At 48.9% G+C, this 12,904-nt stretch overlaps 1 protein-coding gene and 1 long non-coding RNA gene across 3 annotated transcripts in view; both read left to right on the top strand.

Annotated features, from left to right (window-relative positions):
• Positions 1 to 12,904, top strand: part of PBX1 (PBX homeobox 1) — a 129,005-nt gene that overhangs the window by 101,350 nt on the left and 14,751 nt on the right. For both annotated transcript variants that reach the window (XM_085068520.1, XM_085068518.1), the window contains exons 3-6: positions 788 to 1,032; positions 3,539 to 3,729; positions 4,670 to 4,805; positions 7,819 to 7,978. In XM_085068520.1, coding sequence (XP_084924646.1) covers positions 788 to 1,032; positions 3,539 to 3,729; positions 4,670 to 4,805; positions 7,819 to 7,978 — 732 coding nt within the window. The remainder of the gene's footprint in view (positions 1 to 787; positions 1,033 to 3,538; positions 3,730 to 4,669; positions 4,806 to 7,818; positions 7,979 to 12,904) is intronic.
• Positions 7,988 to 8,631, top strand: LOC146434133 (uncharacterized). The gene is made up of 2 exons (XR_014853845.1): positions 7,988 to 8,285; positions 8,323 to 8,631. It is a non-coding gene; the product is annotated as an uncharacterized LOC146434133 (long non-coding RNA).

The raw sequence follows: 12,904 nt of genomic DNA, 5'->3' as shown, positions 1-12,904 counted from the left end.
GAGGGCACAAAGAGGGGAAGAAGATTCTCTTTTTGAGAAATCACTCAGGGAGGATTAATTCGTTGTTGCTCCTTTCCTCAGCATGGTTTAGGCATCAGTGGAACGACTGGATTCTTAAAGAAAAGGCATTTTTCAAAGAATAAAATTTATTTCATACTTTTTTTTTTTCTCCGTGTGTTCCCAGTGTGTGGTTAAAAGCATGGACTTGAAGCCCTCTCCATAGTCCGTATTTCAAGATGTGGAAACTAAGGCACAGTTGCCCTGGGCTCTGTGCGTCTTTCTCTGCCATCTGGGGTTGATGTAAATGACATGTTGGGTGACATGAGAGAACCCCTGAGCGAGATGAGATCAGGCCTAGAGACTTCCAACTTCCCATCTCATGCTCGAGTCGGGATATGGTCCCTATTGCTTCTGGCAGCAAGAATGGGTACTTTGATTGGTTTTTTTGGTTGCTGTTGCTAGGAGTTTTGCTGCTTATTTGAGCAGAAAGTGTGGCTTTCTGGGTTAGCTCTGTGGTGAGCTCGCTGCCAGTTCTGCCCTACTTCTGTCCTGCGGGAAGGAGGGGAAGGCGTAGGGAGAGGAGCAGGGAGCTGGAGTGCCCCTGGAAGCCAAGTAGCTGCACTTGGTGATGAACACTTGGACCGTCAGGGTGCAGATTGCCTGTTGGGCTACCTTTTGGGAAGGAAGAAAACCCTTCCTGATAGGGTCAGTCCAACTTGGGATGAACATCCCTGAGCAAAGCCCCGGGTGTGACTCAGCTTTCCTCTCCCCATTGTGTCTCCTGCAGTGCTGAGCATCCGGGGGGCGCAGGAAGAGGAGCCCACGGACCCCCAGCTGATGAGGTTAGACAACATGCTCCTGGCCGAGGGGGTGGCTGGCCCCGAGAAAGGAGGGGGCTCAGCCGCCGCTGCCGCCGCCGCCGCCGCGTCTGGAGGAGCCGGCTCCGACAACTCGGTGGAGCACTCCGACTACAGAGCCAAACTCTCCCAGATCCGACAGATATACCACACGGAGCTGGAGAAGTACGAGCAGGTAACAGGCTCCTTCGTGGCGGAGGGGTGGTGCTCGTGGGGTGGTGGGAGAGCTGCCGCTTGGTGCCGTGGATCTGCACAGCCTGGATCACTACTGACATCTATTGTTGGGAGTGTATGGGCAAGTGCAGCTGGGTAAGGGAGTAAGAACATGCTCTTTTAGGGTTGGGAGGGTTGGGGTTTTAGGCTGGGCCTCAGCATGAGTTGCCCCTTGCATTTTCACTTTTCACTCCTTTGCTATCTTGCCCAAAATTGGCTCTATGAAGGAGGAGGCCTCCTTGATGTGCTGGCCTTGGTGATGACAGCTTTGCAAGCAAGACTTGAATCAAAATCTTCCTTGAATATATTTTCTGCTTGAAAAGCTCTTTCTCCAGGAAAAGAAATCTTTGTTCATGGAGCAAATTATTCTTAAAAAAGAAAAACTACTTGTGTTGTAAACACATCTATTGGTAACACTGACAATTTCATGAAGAGCTTTGCAGGTCAACACTCAATACCAGTTCTAGTGCTTCCAGATGTTTTGCAGATGTCTCTTCAGGGCTGCTCACCTTGCCCTTGTGGTTTCCACCCTGAGATTTTGGTTTTTCGATGTGAGCAAGAAGTCATGCATCCTCTTTGGGTGCAGGACAGGCTTCACTGCCGTGGGCCAGGCAGGCTTTCAGGTGTCTGGTTTAGAGCCAGGAAAAGCCTCTGTTTTACATGGCTAACTGGATTTGGGGTGAGCCTGGGGGATGTCTCACCCCCATGGCCACATGTGGGCCATGCTGAGGGAAGGGTGCCCTGGGGTTAGAGCTGGAGTCAGGGTGGCCAGGCAAGGCTCTGGCAGAGTTGGAGGAGCCAAGCACAGTCCTGTCATGAAAGGCATTTTGGCAGAGCCTAAGAGGCAGGGAGCAGGCAGAAGGCTTTGGTGGCTCTCCTCAGCCCTTGCTGTCACTACCTCAAGGTACAGAGACAGGGATGTGCAACAAGAGGGAGCCTCAGCAATCTCACATGGATGGGAGTGGAGAGCACATCAGGGCTCACCTTTCAGACCCCAGGCTGAAGAGGGAGAGACCTCATACCCTCTGCTACCCAAGTCCAAGGAGAGACCCTTGGCACAGACAGGGACAAGTTTCAGGGAAAGACCTTCTGCTTCTTCCTCCCCTTGGGTGGGAGTTTTGTTTGTTTGATGTTCTGATCCTGTTTCTGCTTCGTTTTTGCTCCCCAAAGAGACAGGGTTTTTCCACCTCCATCCACTCTCTCGAAGCCCACTGATGGGAGCTCAGCCCTTCGCTTCTTGGTGTCTGACTGCTGCTGGGTCAGCACAGCACTCATTGGTGATTTTGCCTTTACTGCTCTTTATTTCATGCCAAGAGGAAGTGATCTGAAATTGCTGGGGTTTCTTGGAGCAAAGAGATGCCCAGCTGAGAGCTCTCACAGCCAGCACTTGCCCCGGGAGATGGGAGTCACGGGCTGGAGCTGGGGATGGGCACTTGGAAGGGCTCTGCTGGCCCTGGGGACATCTCCTTGTTGGGTCTGAGCCATGGTGGGAATTCAGCTTGGAAGGGTGGGGTGAGACATAGCAAGTCAAGCCCATTTCAGCAGTCCACAGATCCAGTGTTTGTTCCCCCTTTTCCCCATCATGGGGTGGGAGCTGGGGACACTGTCCACAGAGCAGCTGCCTGTGTCCCAGGAGCACCAAAGGCTTCTCCAGCTGTCACTGTCCAAGTGCTGCTCTCAACCTGGTTTTCGGGGCTTGGTTCTGGGAATCAGAGGATCCCATCATGCCCATGAGGTGCTCATGGGGATGAAGGAGAGGGCAATGAAGTGGCCTTCATTTGGCCTCAAAACTCCCTTGTCCCCTGGCTCCTCTCACTGCCCTGTCCTCACAGCACAGCATGGGGACAGCAAGAGCAGCCAGACAGTGCTGTGCCAGCAGCAAACTAATTGGGATTGTTACCTGCTTGCCCTTATTTGTCAGGGCTCCTGCCTCACTCAGGCTTTAATTATTATCCTTATTTACTTCTTACCTGATGTGCCAAGAGCACAGAGCAGGGCCATGTCTCTCTGGGAGCTGCTCCTGTGAAGCACAAGGGGCTCTGCAGGACACCTGGTGCGGCTGTTAGGAGGAGGAACAGTGGGTCTAATGGTTCGTGGTCCTCCTCAGATAAATCTGTAGCTCTTCAGTCTCAATCAGAAAAACAGTGTCTGGAACTTCATGCTTTACATGAATCCTAGGGCTTCATCTGCCCCAGCTCCATCCATGATCCCCCTGAGAGCAAAGAAATTGGCTCCTGCCTTTCCCATGTTTGTTGGGAGTCTCTCATGCCCTGTGCTTGGCAGACCAGAGAAATTCCTCTCTCCATGAGCACCAGCACATTTTTGCTCTGAGCCTGCTCTGAAAAGCCCCAGCCAGTGACGACTCCACTCACGTCTCCTTCTGTAGCCACACTGTGTCTGTCCCATCCTTGACACCATCGAATGACCTTCCCATCCTGGGGTTTCTTTTGCTTTTCTTGCCATCCCAGGCGTGCAACGAGTTCACCACCCACGTGATGAACCTGCTGCGCGAGCAGAGCCGGACCAGGCCCATCTCGCCCAAGGAGATCGAGCGGATGGTGAGCATCATCCACCGCAAGTTCAGCTCCATCCAGATGCAGCTGAAGCAGAGCACGTGTGAAGCCGTCATGATCCTGCGCTCGCGATTTCTGGACGCACGGTGAGTCCACCCCATGCAACCTTTCTGCAGTATTGTTAGGGTCTGGGAGGTTTGTTATTCAGGTTTGTTGGTTCTGGAGTAAATTGAGGGCCAGCTGGAGGGCCACGTCTCTCAGTCTTGAGCTGCAGGGTTTTTTTGCCTTCCTTATCCCTTAGTTGTCTGCGGCTCAGCAGGGAAGGGGACTGCGATTCAAGTCATCCAGCCTTTGTCTCAGGGAGGCTCCCAGTTGTACCTTGAGAGTTGCACATCCTGGTTCTGCTGTGGCAGAAGGAAGTTCTGTGGCATATTGCAGCAACCCTCAGTGGTGAAAACATGCACTTCAGTTAGGGATGAAAGCTTATCCTCCAGGCCATCTTGTCCCCTCTAGATTCCTGTTCTTTTCCCACTGTTTTTATTGTCCCAGATTTTCAATTTACTGTAAAATTATTTTATTTCCCAAGCTGGTTAGGTGCAGATTGCAGCTTGGGCTGTAGCTTGCGATGGGGAGGAGAGGCAGCTTCACTGAGGGTACAAGGAAGGAGGTGGCAGACAGGTAATAGTGCCTAGGTGTAAATGGAACAGACTTCCCCAAGGATATGTCCCGCTCTGCTTCCTCAGCACAGAGCTTTGCAGAGTCTTTGGCCACGACAGCCAGGTGTCAGGAGTCACCTTCCCAGGTGGAGGAGCTGGATGCCAGTTTTCAGACTCTCCTGTGAGCTGGAGGATACAGTGATAGATTCGAGATGGAGACTTGCTTGCTTTGGAAGGTGCTGAAAGAGCAATCACCAGCAAGGGGCAGATAAGAAGCTTCCTGGCCACGAGTCTTGCACTGCATGCTCAGAGAATCAGAGGGAGGAGGGAAGGAAGGGGGAAACTAAGGAGTATCTAAAACTGCATTCCTGTTTCTGATGCTCATTCCCTTTCCCTTTTCTTCTGTTTCCCACCATTTCTTCATGTGAAGGCGGAAGAGACGAAACTTCAACAAGCAAGCCACGGAAATCCTGAATGAGTATTTCTATTCCCATCTCAGCAACCCTTACCCCAGTGAGGAAGCCAAAGAAGAGCTAGCCAAGAAATGTGGCATCACAGTCTCACAGGTGAGAGAGCTCAATGCCTGGACTAATGGGAAGCCTCAGCATGGAGAAAGGTATTCCAGACCTCAGACAAGTCAGCCATGTCCAGTGTTGAGCATTTAATTATTAAATCAGTTTAGTGCAAGTTAGTGAGAGTGGATGGGAGTGCAGATGGCACTTGCAGATTGAAGCTATGGATGGAAAAGGAAAGTTTGAGACAGGATTTAGGAGGTATGAAGACTCCATGGAATGATGGCTGTGTGTTGACAACACCAAAATGATGTGGCAGCACCTAGAGAGGCAAAGTGTCCTTAAGGAATTAGTGCTGGGCTGGCTTGGAAGAAGAGCTTGTTTGAGCTGAAAGTCCATTCTTCAAGGGATTAAAAGCAGTAGGAAGAGTTCTGCAGATTTTGCTTGATAGGATAGAATGGACAGCTCCTGGTGGGAAGGATCTGAGTATAACTGTTACAGTTTGTGCTCAGTAAGGGCAGGCTTTCTCAGGGTCATTTCTCTCAGTCATTACCCTTGTGCTACAGAACATGACATCTCCCTGGCTTGCATATCCCTCAACACGGTGGTCAGTTAAGACAGATGAATTATTTCCATATGCTCAAGGCAGCCACATAGTTCCTGGAGTCTGTAGCTTTGGCCTGGGAGCTGCTGTGATTTGTGAGGAGCACAGTCCGTTCTTGAAGTGTTCAGCCATACATTGCTCAGGCCTGCCCTTCTTTATTTCCCCTCTTTCTGGAGCAAGCTGTGTGATTGAGAGCCAATCCCTGTGGCCTGTGGTAGGCTTGTCCTCACGTGAGCTTAGCGGTCCCTCCAGGCTCCCATGGCATTCCCTGTCTTGGGCTGCTTCCCAGCCCCAGGCATGTGCCTGCTCGTCACTTGAGTAAACTGCAGACAGCAGCAGCATCTGGTGTCCTTGTGGGAGCGTGTCTGCCTTCAGCAGGAGCAGCAGCATCCAAGGGTAGGTGTCGTCACCGTGCTGAGTGCCTGCTGAGTGACTCCAACTGCCTCCCCTGGGTTGGAAGACCCAAACGTTGCTTCTTCCCAGAGTTACCTCCAAGAGACAGCACATATTGGCTTAAGTAAAGCTCCAGCTGTCCCGATGCTTCCCCTCTCACTTCTAATTCATCTGTTCACACTTACAACTTCTCTCTCGTAAAGACAAAATGCCCAGGAGAAATGCTGCACTTAGGATGTGTTTTTGACTGTGCTGTTATCAAGGCTGCTTTGTGCCTGTCTCCAGGATCTGCCTCCCTTCCTCATCCAATTAAGGTAGAAACAAACACACATCCAGGTCTGGTTTTTCTGAGACTAATTCGGAACATGGGTCATATGAATGTGTGCAAGACATGAACAGACCTTATCTGAACTCAGTCTGACCAGATTTGGTAGGTTCTTCACAAGTTTTAAAATTCAGATTGGTTGTGGTGGCTGTATATTCCAACTTCCTGCCCTGTGGTGCTCAGAGTTCACCCGCTGGCTCCAGGATTTGAAGCCAGAAAAGCTGTCACAGGGAGATGGCCAAGTGGAAAAATCAGGAAGGAGCACATTGTCATTAGTGAGAAAGCTGGACCAGAGGTGGAGTGGAGCTCCTTGCCAACAGTACCAGCTCCTGGTGCCATCGAAATATTTGCTCACAGATCTGGGTTGGGTGCTGATGTAAGTCTCTGCAGGGCATATTTTCTTCTTCCTGCTCTGCAGGGTTGGATACCTGCAGCTCAATAGCCATTAAATCTGTGGATGAAGCCACTTCTTTGTGGAAGCTGCTGAATGCTCTAATAGCACTGCAGAGGGAAAGCATCACAGGAATAAAAGCTTACGGGTTTTGGTTATCAACACCCCAGCCCAAACAATATCCCTAAGATAAAAAAAAAAATAAAATCATGAGCTTCAAAGGATGAACGTCTGCTACTGTCCTCTGTGTCTCTTGATGCTTGCTCAGTTTATTTGGAAGGGGGAGCACTGATGTGCTTGCTCACCAGCAAGCAAAGGGAGAATGTCCTTGTAATCCCACCAAAGGGCTTGGTCTTGGTAGCTCAGGATTTCAGTTCCAAGCAATTCTAGGAGTGTTGGAACTTTCCTGGAGAGTTGCAGCATCCTCCACATTTGCCCATTCCCTTCATCCTGATGGATGAGCTTTCTCTAACAAGGTCAGTAGTGGCTGGAGGTTGTCTCCTGCTTGGAGACCTGCACACAGGAAGACATTCCCTTGATTCTCTGTGCTCAGTGTTGATGAAGAAGCAGAGAGTTGCTTCCCAAGTTGTAGGTTGAGCATTTCCCATGCCTTCTCTGGAATAGTTCAGTGTGACATAGTGCCCTCAAGTGAACAGGAGTATCATCAGCATTTTTCTGGGCAAACACAGTGGAAACATCTCCCACCCCTTTCCGGGGATACACTTATTTCCTGGGACCAAAATTAGGTTTTAGGACAAGCCATGTGCTCCCTATTCATCCTGCATCTGAAGCTCCTGGTTCATGCAGTGGCTCGTGCTAAACCTTGCAAAGCCAAGCTCAGCTGGACAATGAGCAGCCCTGATTTCCTTCAGATGGATCAAAGGAGAGCTTCAGTGATAGCCAGGCAATCTTGTGTGTCAGCCAGGCCCCAGTCAATTCTCTGAGTGTTCTCCCTGAAAACCTTAGTGGCTTTTCCAAAGGAAGTTAGGGGCATCTGGGAATCAGGGTATCTGCCCTGTCAAAGGGATACTAAGGAGAAGGCAAATAAAAAGTTCCAAAATGATGCATACCTGTTTTCAAATTGTGCAATTTCAGGGTCATTTGACTTTGTAATGGATTTTCGTATCCATCTTAGACTTTTGTGGGGTGGGTCTAGGGGTTCCTGTGGAGGGTCCCATCTACAGCAGAGCCAGTTACATCCACACAACCCCAGTGCTTCCTTCCACAGCTAGGAAAACTGGCAGGGGGGAAAGAATCTGCACTGTTTAACCTGAATTAATCCACCTTTCTCACCCAGGTGCACTTCATGGAGTTGAAACCTTAACCTCCTTGTCTTCTCTTGAACTCGCTCTAGGTATCAAACTGGTTTGGAAATAAGAGAATCCGGTACAAGAAGAACATAGGTAAATTTCAAGAGGAAGCCAATATTTATGCTGCCAAAACGGCTGTCACGGCTACCAATGTGTCAGCCCATGGAAGCCAGGCTAACTCACCCTCAACTCCCAATTCAGCTGGTTAGTTTTTATTTTTCTTTTATTTTGGGTTGTTAGTGTTCGGGTTTTTGTTCGTTTTTCCCCTCCCTCTAATCTCCCTCTTGTTTTCTCCTTTTGGTTATTTCAGCTTTTGTTCTATGGGTCTGGTTTGCTCACTGTTTTGATCCTAAAAAAAATTGAAAAGGGAAATGGGTTTGGTCTTGGGGGTTGATTTGTGGGGGTTACTTTATTTTCTTTGCTTTTTTCCCCTACTTTCTCTTTTTTTTCCCCTTCCCTTTCCCTGTTCTGTTTTTTGTTGGAAAAAAGGATGTGATCAGACTGACTGGTGGTGCTATGTTTTTTGTTGGAAAAAAGGATGTGATCAGACTGACTGGTGGGAATTATATGCATGGATGGTAAACACAAAACCAGAAATAAGATCCAAAAATGGTTGCTGGGATTGCTTGCACTTTGTGGGGGAGAAAAAAAAGTAATGGAAAAGTTGTTGCATAAGGATTTTATTTCACTGGGGCTGAAAGCATGAGCGATCCTAATGGATAAACCTCAGCATTTCTGGGATGTCCTAGCTCATGCCATTTTGGGGGTTGTTTTGGGTAAATTTTTATTCTTTGATTTTCTTTCTGTTGTGGTTATCTCTTTGATTGCTTACATGACAGTGTCTGGATCACCTGCAAGAGTGTACTCTGTGTGAATTTTATTTTCCCTTTGTGTCAGTGCAGTCCAGAGAAATTCATGGGTCGTTCCCTTCCCTTTCCCCCTTTCCTTCCCGTTTGCTGTGATTTCCATTTGTTTGTTTTGAGAGTCAAAGGCACAGAGCACTTTGCCCAGATTTCAACTCCTCTGCTAGAGACTGATCCTTAATTCATGTGTGGTGCCTCCTGCAAGGTTGGCCAACCTGAAAATTATCTGGGGCTGCAGATCCAAGAGCAATGGAAAATTGGGGTTTGTTTCCAAGGAGGGAAAAAAGTGAACTTCATGGGTGCCATGTACTTCGTTATCCATGCAAATATCTGTGTGCCTGTTTTCTTTTTAGGGGTGGGAGGGAGAGTGGGAATGTGCCACTTGTGAGCCTTTGAGCTGAGTGCCTGCTCACCTGTTTCCCAGGGATGTGATGCTTGGTGTTACCAGGCTGCTAAGAGGCAGGAATGGAGCAAAGAGCATGGTGGGGCAGCACGATGTTAAGCAGACCATGCAGATGCTGGTTGCTTCTGGAGTGAGCAAAACCCATAGATGGCTTGGACGGGGCAAGTGCTAGAAGGCTGATTGGGTTGGGCAGTGAAGTCCCTACACACGACTCCTGAATTTCCAGGGTGCTTGCTGAGGGTCTGCCCCAGAGCCACTGAGAAGAGAGGTGTTGCAGGCCAGAAGTTCAGCTGGGGCAATCTCTCCCACCTCATCTCTTCCTTGCCCAGGGCTGCCTACTCTGGCTCAATTGCTCTGAGGGCTTTGGTGGATGCAGCAGAGCTCTGCAGGGACAGTTTGCTGGACTTTTGTTTGATTCTTTTCCGTTTTGGGATTTTTGTTCTCCTTCCATTCTCTGAACTGCTGCAGATTTAACTGCAGTTTCAAGACTGTCATTCTTTCCGAAGAGCTCACACAAAATACCTGGTCAGGTGGGATGTCTTGCTGTTAACACCCCCTGCAGAAAAAGCTGGAGGGAATTCTGCTGGGGAGGGCAGAATTGTGTGTGTTGAGGGAGATGCCTGCTGCCTGTGATGCAGTCCTGCAGCCCACATCAGCCTGGACCAGAGACACAGCTTTGCTTCTTTTCCTTTTTCTTCAGCTGGAGGCGGATCCAAAGGTCTGAAATAGCAAGGGAACAGCTTCAAATTGCCTGAATGGGTTTGGGTCTAGGTTGCAAGTAGGAGAATAAGCATTTCCTCAGTGCCTGCCCAGTTAAATAGTGCTCCAGCCAAGGCTGTTTCCTCACCTTCCCCACAGGCAGTAACATGGTTGTTTCAGAGATAAATTGGCCAGTGCCCTGCAGTAAACAGCTGAGATAATCCCTGGATAACACTGTGCTTTCAAGAAAGGACAAACAGTCCTGTCATTAACAGGGAAAACTTGAGCTCCTGGGTCCTCTTTGTGGCTCACTTGTCTGCAGTCTGGAGTCATTGACCTCTTTTCACGTGCCTGATGTGTCAGTGGTGCTAAAGCAGCGTGCAGGGAGCTCCCAGGCCACAGAGATCCTTCTTCTGCTACAAATAAAGTGTTTCCAACCTGGCGCAGATGCCATACCCTGCCTGTAATACTGCAACAGTGGCAGAGCAGCGGGGAGACCCCAGTTTCTGTGGGTCAGCTTGAAAAGATAGTGGGTTTGGGTGTCCTTGTAGGTTCTCTCCTGAGAAGACAGCTGGAATTGCATGGGATTTTTATCTCTCAACGGTTGAGATCCCCCCAGCTGAACCACACAGATGCAGTCAAGCAGCCCAGCATTGTCACATTTTGGGACAAAGACACGTCCTGAGGACATCTGGAGTCGTGTGATCTCCCCTGCTTCAGATTGTCCTGTAGGTCCTAGCAGCAAGAAGCACACCTGTACATGCTAGGTCTGAAATACTTGTCTGAGAAAGATTTGGACAGTGATATCCATGAGTGGATGTGAGCCACCAGAAGTGCTGAATTCCCTGGAGGGAGCATGGAAGTGGATGAAGAGGTGAAGAACTGAAATGGTTGATGCCTCTCTGTTTACACCATGGACTTCTTTCTGTTCCCAGATCATTGGCTGAGACTTTGGTGAGGACAGAGCCTGAACAAAGATCAGATTTCCTGGGAATTTGTAGGACCTTCTGATTTAAATACATTATGGGGCATGTGGAAAGAAAGTAGGCAGAGGACAGGTCATGAGAAAGAAGTGACCTGCAGTGTAGTCCCTGGAGGGCCATGATGTTGGAAGAGGAGGTGGAACTGGATGCAGTGGGACCTGGGACAGGAGCTAAATTCATTTCTGCTGTGGCTACGCAGGCCCATCTGTTCTCTCATTGATGACCATGTTACTGGAGACTGGTGAATGGCTACAGTCAGTCAAAGAGATTGGCCACACATTGACAAGGGCAAGGATGGCATCTGTCTGGCCATCTGGCACGTTCAGAGCAGGGTCCCCCATCTTTAGTCACCCAGGCCTGAATGTCAAACACCTTTTCATCCGGAATACACGCAGTTGGTCTGTATCAGCCAGATGTTCAAATAAGCTGAGATGTCTGGCTCATTTGGGCTAACAACTCCCCATCCTCACTTTGATTGCCTGGACAATCTCAGCACAAAAACCACATGGCAAATGAAAGCTATTTTATGTGGGCAGACCCTTTTGCCAACCAGAGTCTTCAAGGGCCACACACAGGTGATGGCATCCAGTGAAATTTTGAATGCAGAGCAGCCAGAATTGTCCTTAGCTGGTGTTTTTTTACCTGCTCACCCTTTTGTTTTGTAAAAATCTTGTGAAGCTGCTGTCTGGAAATGTACTTCATCAGGCACAGGTATTCCTCCATTTGTGTCCAGAACACACCACTGGAGAGGACTCTCTTCTGGTCATGGCTTCACTGTCCTAGGTGTTGTTTGGCAAATGAAAAAGAACAAATGTCCTGCTGGATCATCCTTGTCTTTTAGATCTGCTTTCAAACACAGTGGTTTTCACCATGCTCTTCTCTCATGTTTGACCATGATAGAGACACCAGGAAAAGTTACAGGAGGTGTAAATCCTGTTATCCCCATGCATGGATGTCCTTTCTGTTGACTTCAATGAGGAATCTTGTAGGCATGACCAAGCTCACTTCAGTGGTTCTTGGTGTGGTAGATATGAGGCAGCAGATAAGGATGGCTTGATTTCAGCTCCAATGAACATCATTACCCTGTTTGTTCATTCTTGATGCCATTTGAATTTTTAATATTTTAGAGAAAAGGACTTACTAGAGGTCCTGGAGAATTGGAGGTGGAAGTCGAGGCTGTCAGAACACAGAAGACATTAGAGAAGCTGGAGAAGAAGCTCTCTGAAGAGCTGGAAGAGTGGTGCAAGAAACACCAGCAGTCAAATTTGTGAAGATTTTTGAATTGGAGGCAAAATTGAAGTGGGTTTTGCTCATCAGAAGTGTCAGGGGTGGAAGAAATCTCTCAGCAGGCATTGTTGTGATGCAGGTTTTCACCCAGGGCAGGATCTGACTGCCATAGTCTGCTCAAACATTTCCAGCACTTTCTGAAGCTGGTGCTGACCTGATAGAAACTCAACACTACGAAATAGTGGTTGGTAGGTCTTGGGTTTGAAAAGATGTCTGGATGCTGAAGATGAGCCACGCTTCCACACTGCTACAAGTCATGGGTTTTCTGGTAGGTTTTTTTGTCTACTTGCAATTATTACAGGGACTTCCATGCCAAGATCAGAGCCCCTTCCTCCTGCATTCACAAGCTGAAAAACAAGCTTCTCTCTTTCATTACCTCTCAATTCCTGAGGACCTCAGACCAAATTACGACCACCAAAGACCTGTGGTGCATTTGGGACAAGAACTTTTCGGAGGGACAGCTTAGATTAGCAATGGAACCTCCTCTAGTGGAAGTATTTGAATTGTATTCCTGGATGGAGAGTATCTGAGTCTTAATTTTCGGGGCTCTTCACGTTGCTGTCCCCTCTCCCACCTGGGTTCATCAGCCCCTCTTAGCTTGTCTCTGAGACTGTGGGCCATGGTGATTTTCAGGGCGGTGAGCGCGCAGACTGCCGAGTGCTGAAGCAGCAGCGCGGTGGCACAGAGGGCTCTGCAATTACGGCTCTGATCCAAATGCATCCATACATGCGGGGCCATTGGTATGCGCATATTTATCTCTGCATCCACATCAGCAGCAAGACATATTTACCGTTTAGATATGCACATATATTGTAAAAATACCCCTTGCCAATAGCAGTGTATATCTTGTAAGTGACATTTCCAGCGCTCCTCATGATTTCCGAGACACCGTCAC

This window comes from Lichenostomus cassidix, chromosome 8 (genome assembly GCF_008360975.1).
Source record: "Lichenostomus cassidix isolate B80296 chromosome 8, HeHo_3.0, whole genome shotgun sequence".
In the NCBI taxonomy this organism is placed as follows: Eukaryota; Metazoa; Chordata; class Aves; order Passeriformes; family Meliphagidae; genus Lichenostomus; species Lichenostomus cassidix.
This window is presented reverse-complemented; position numbering and strand designations above follow the sequence as displayed.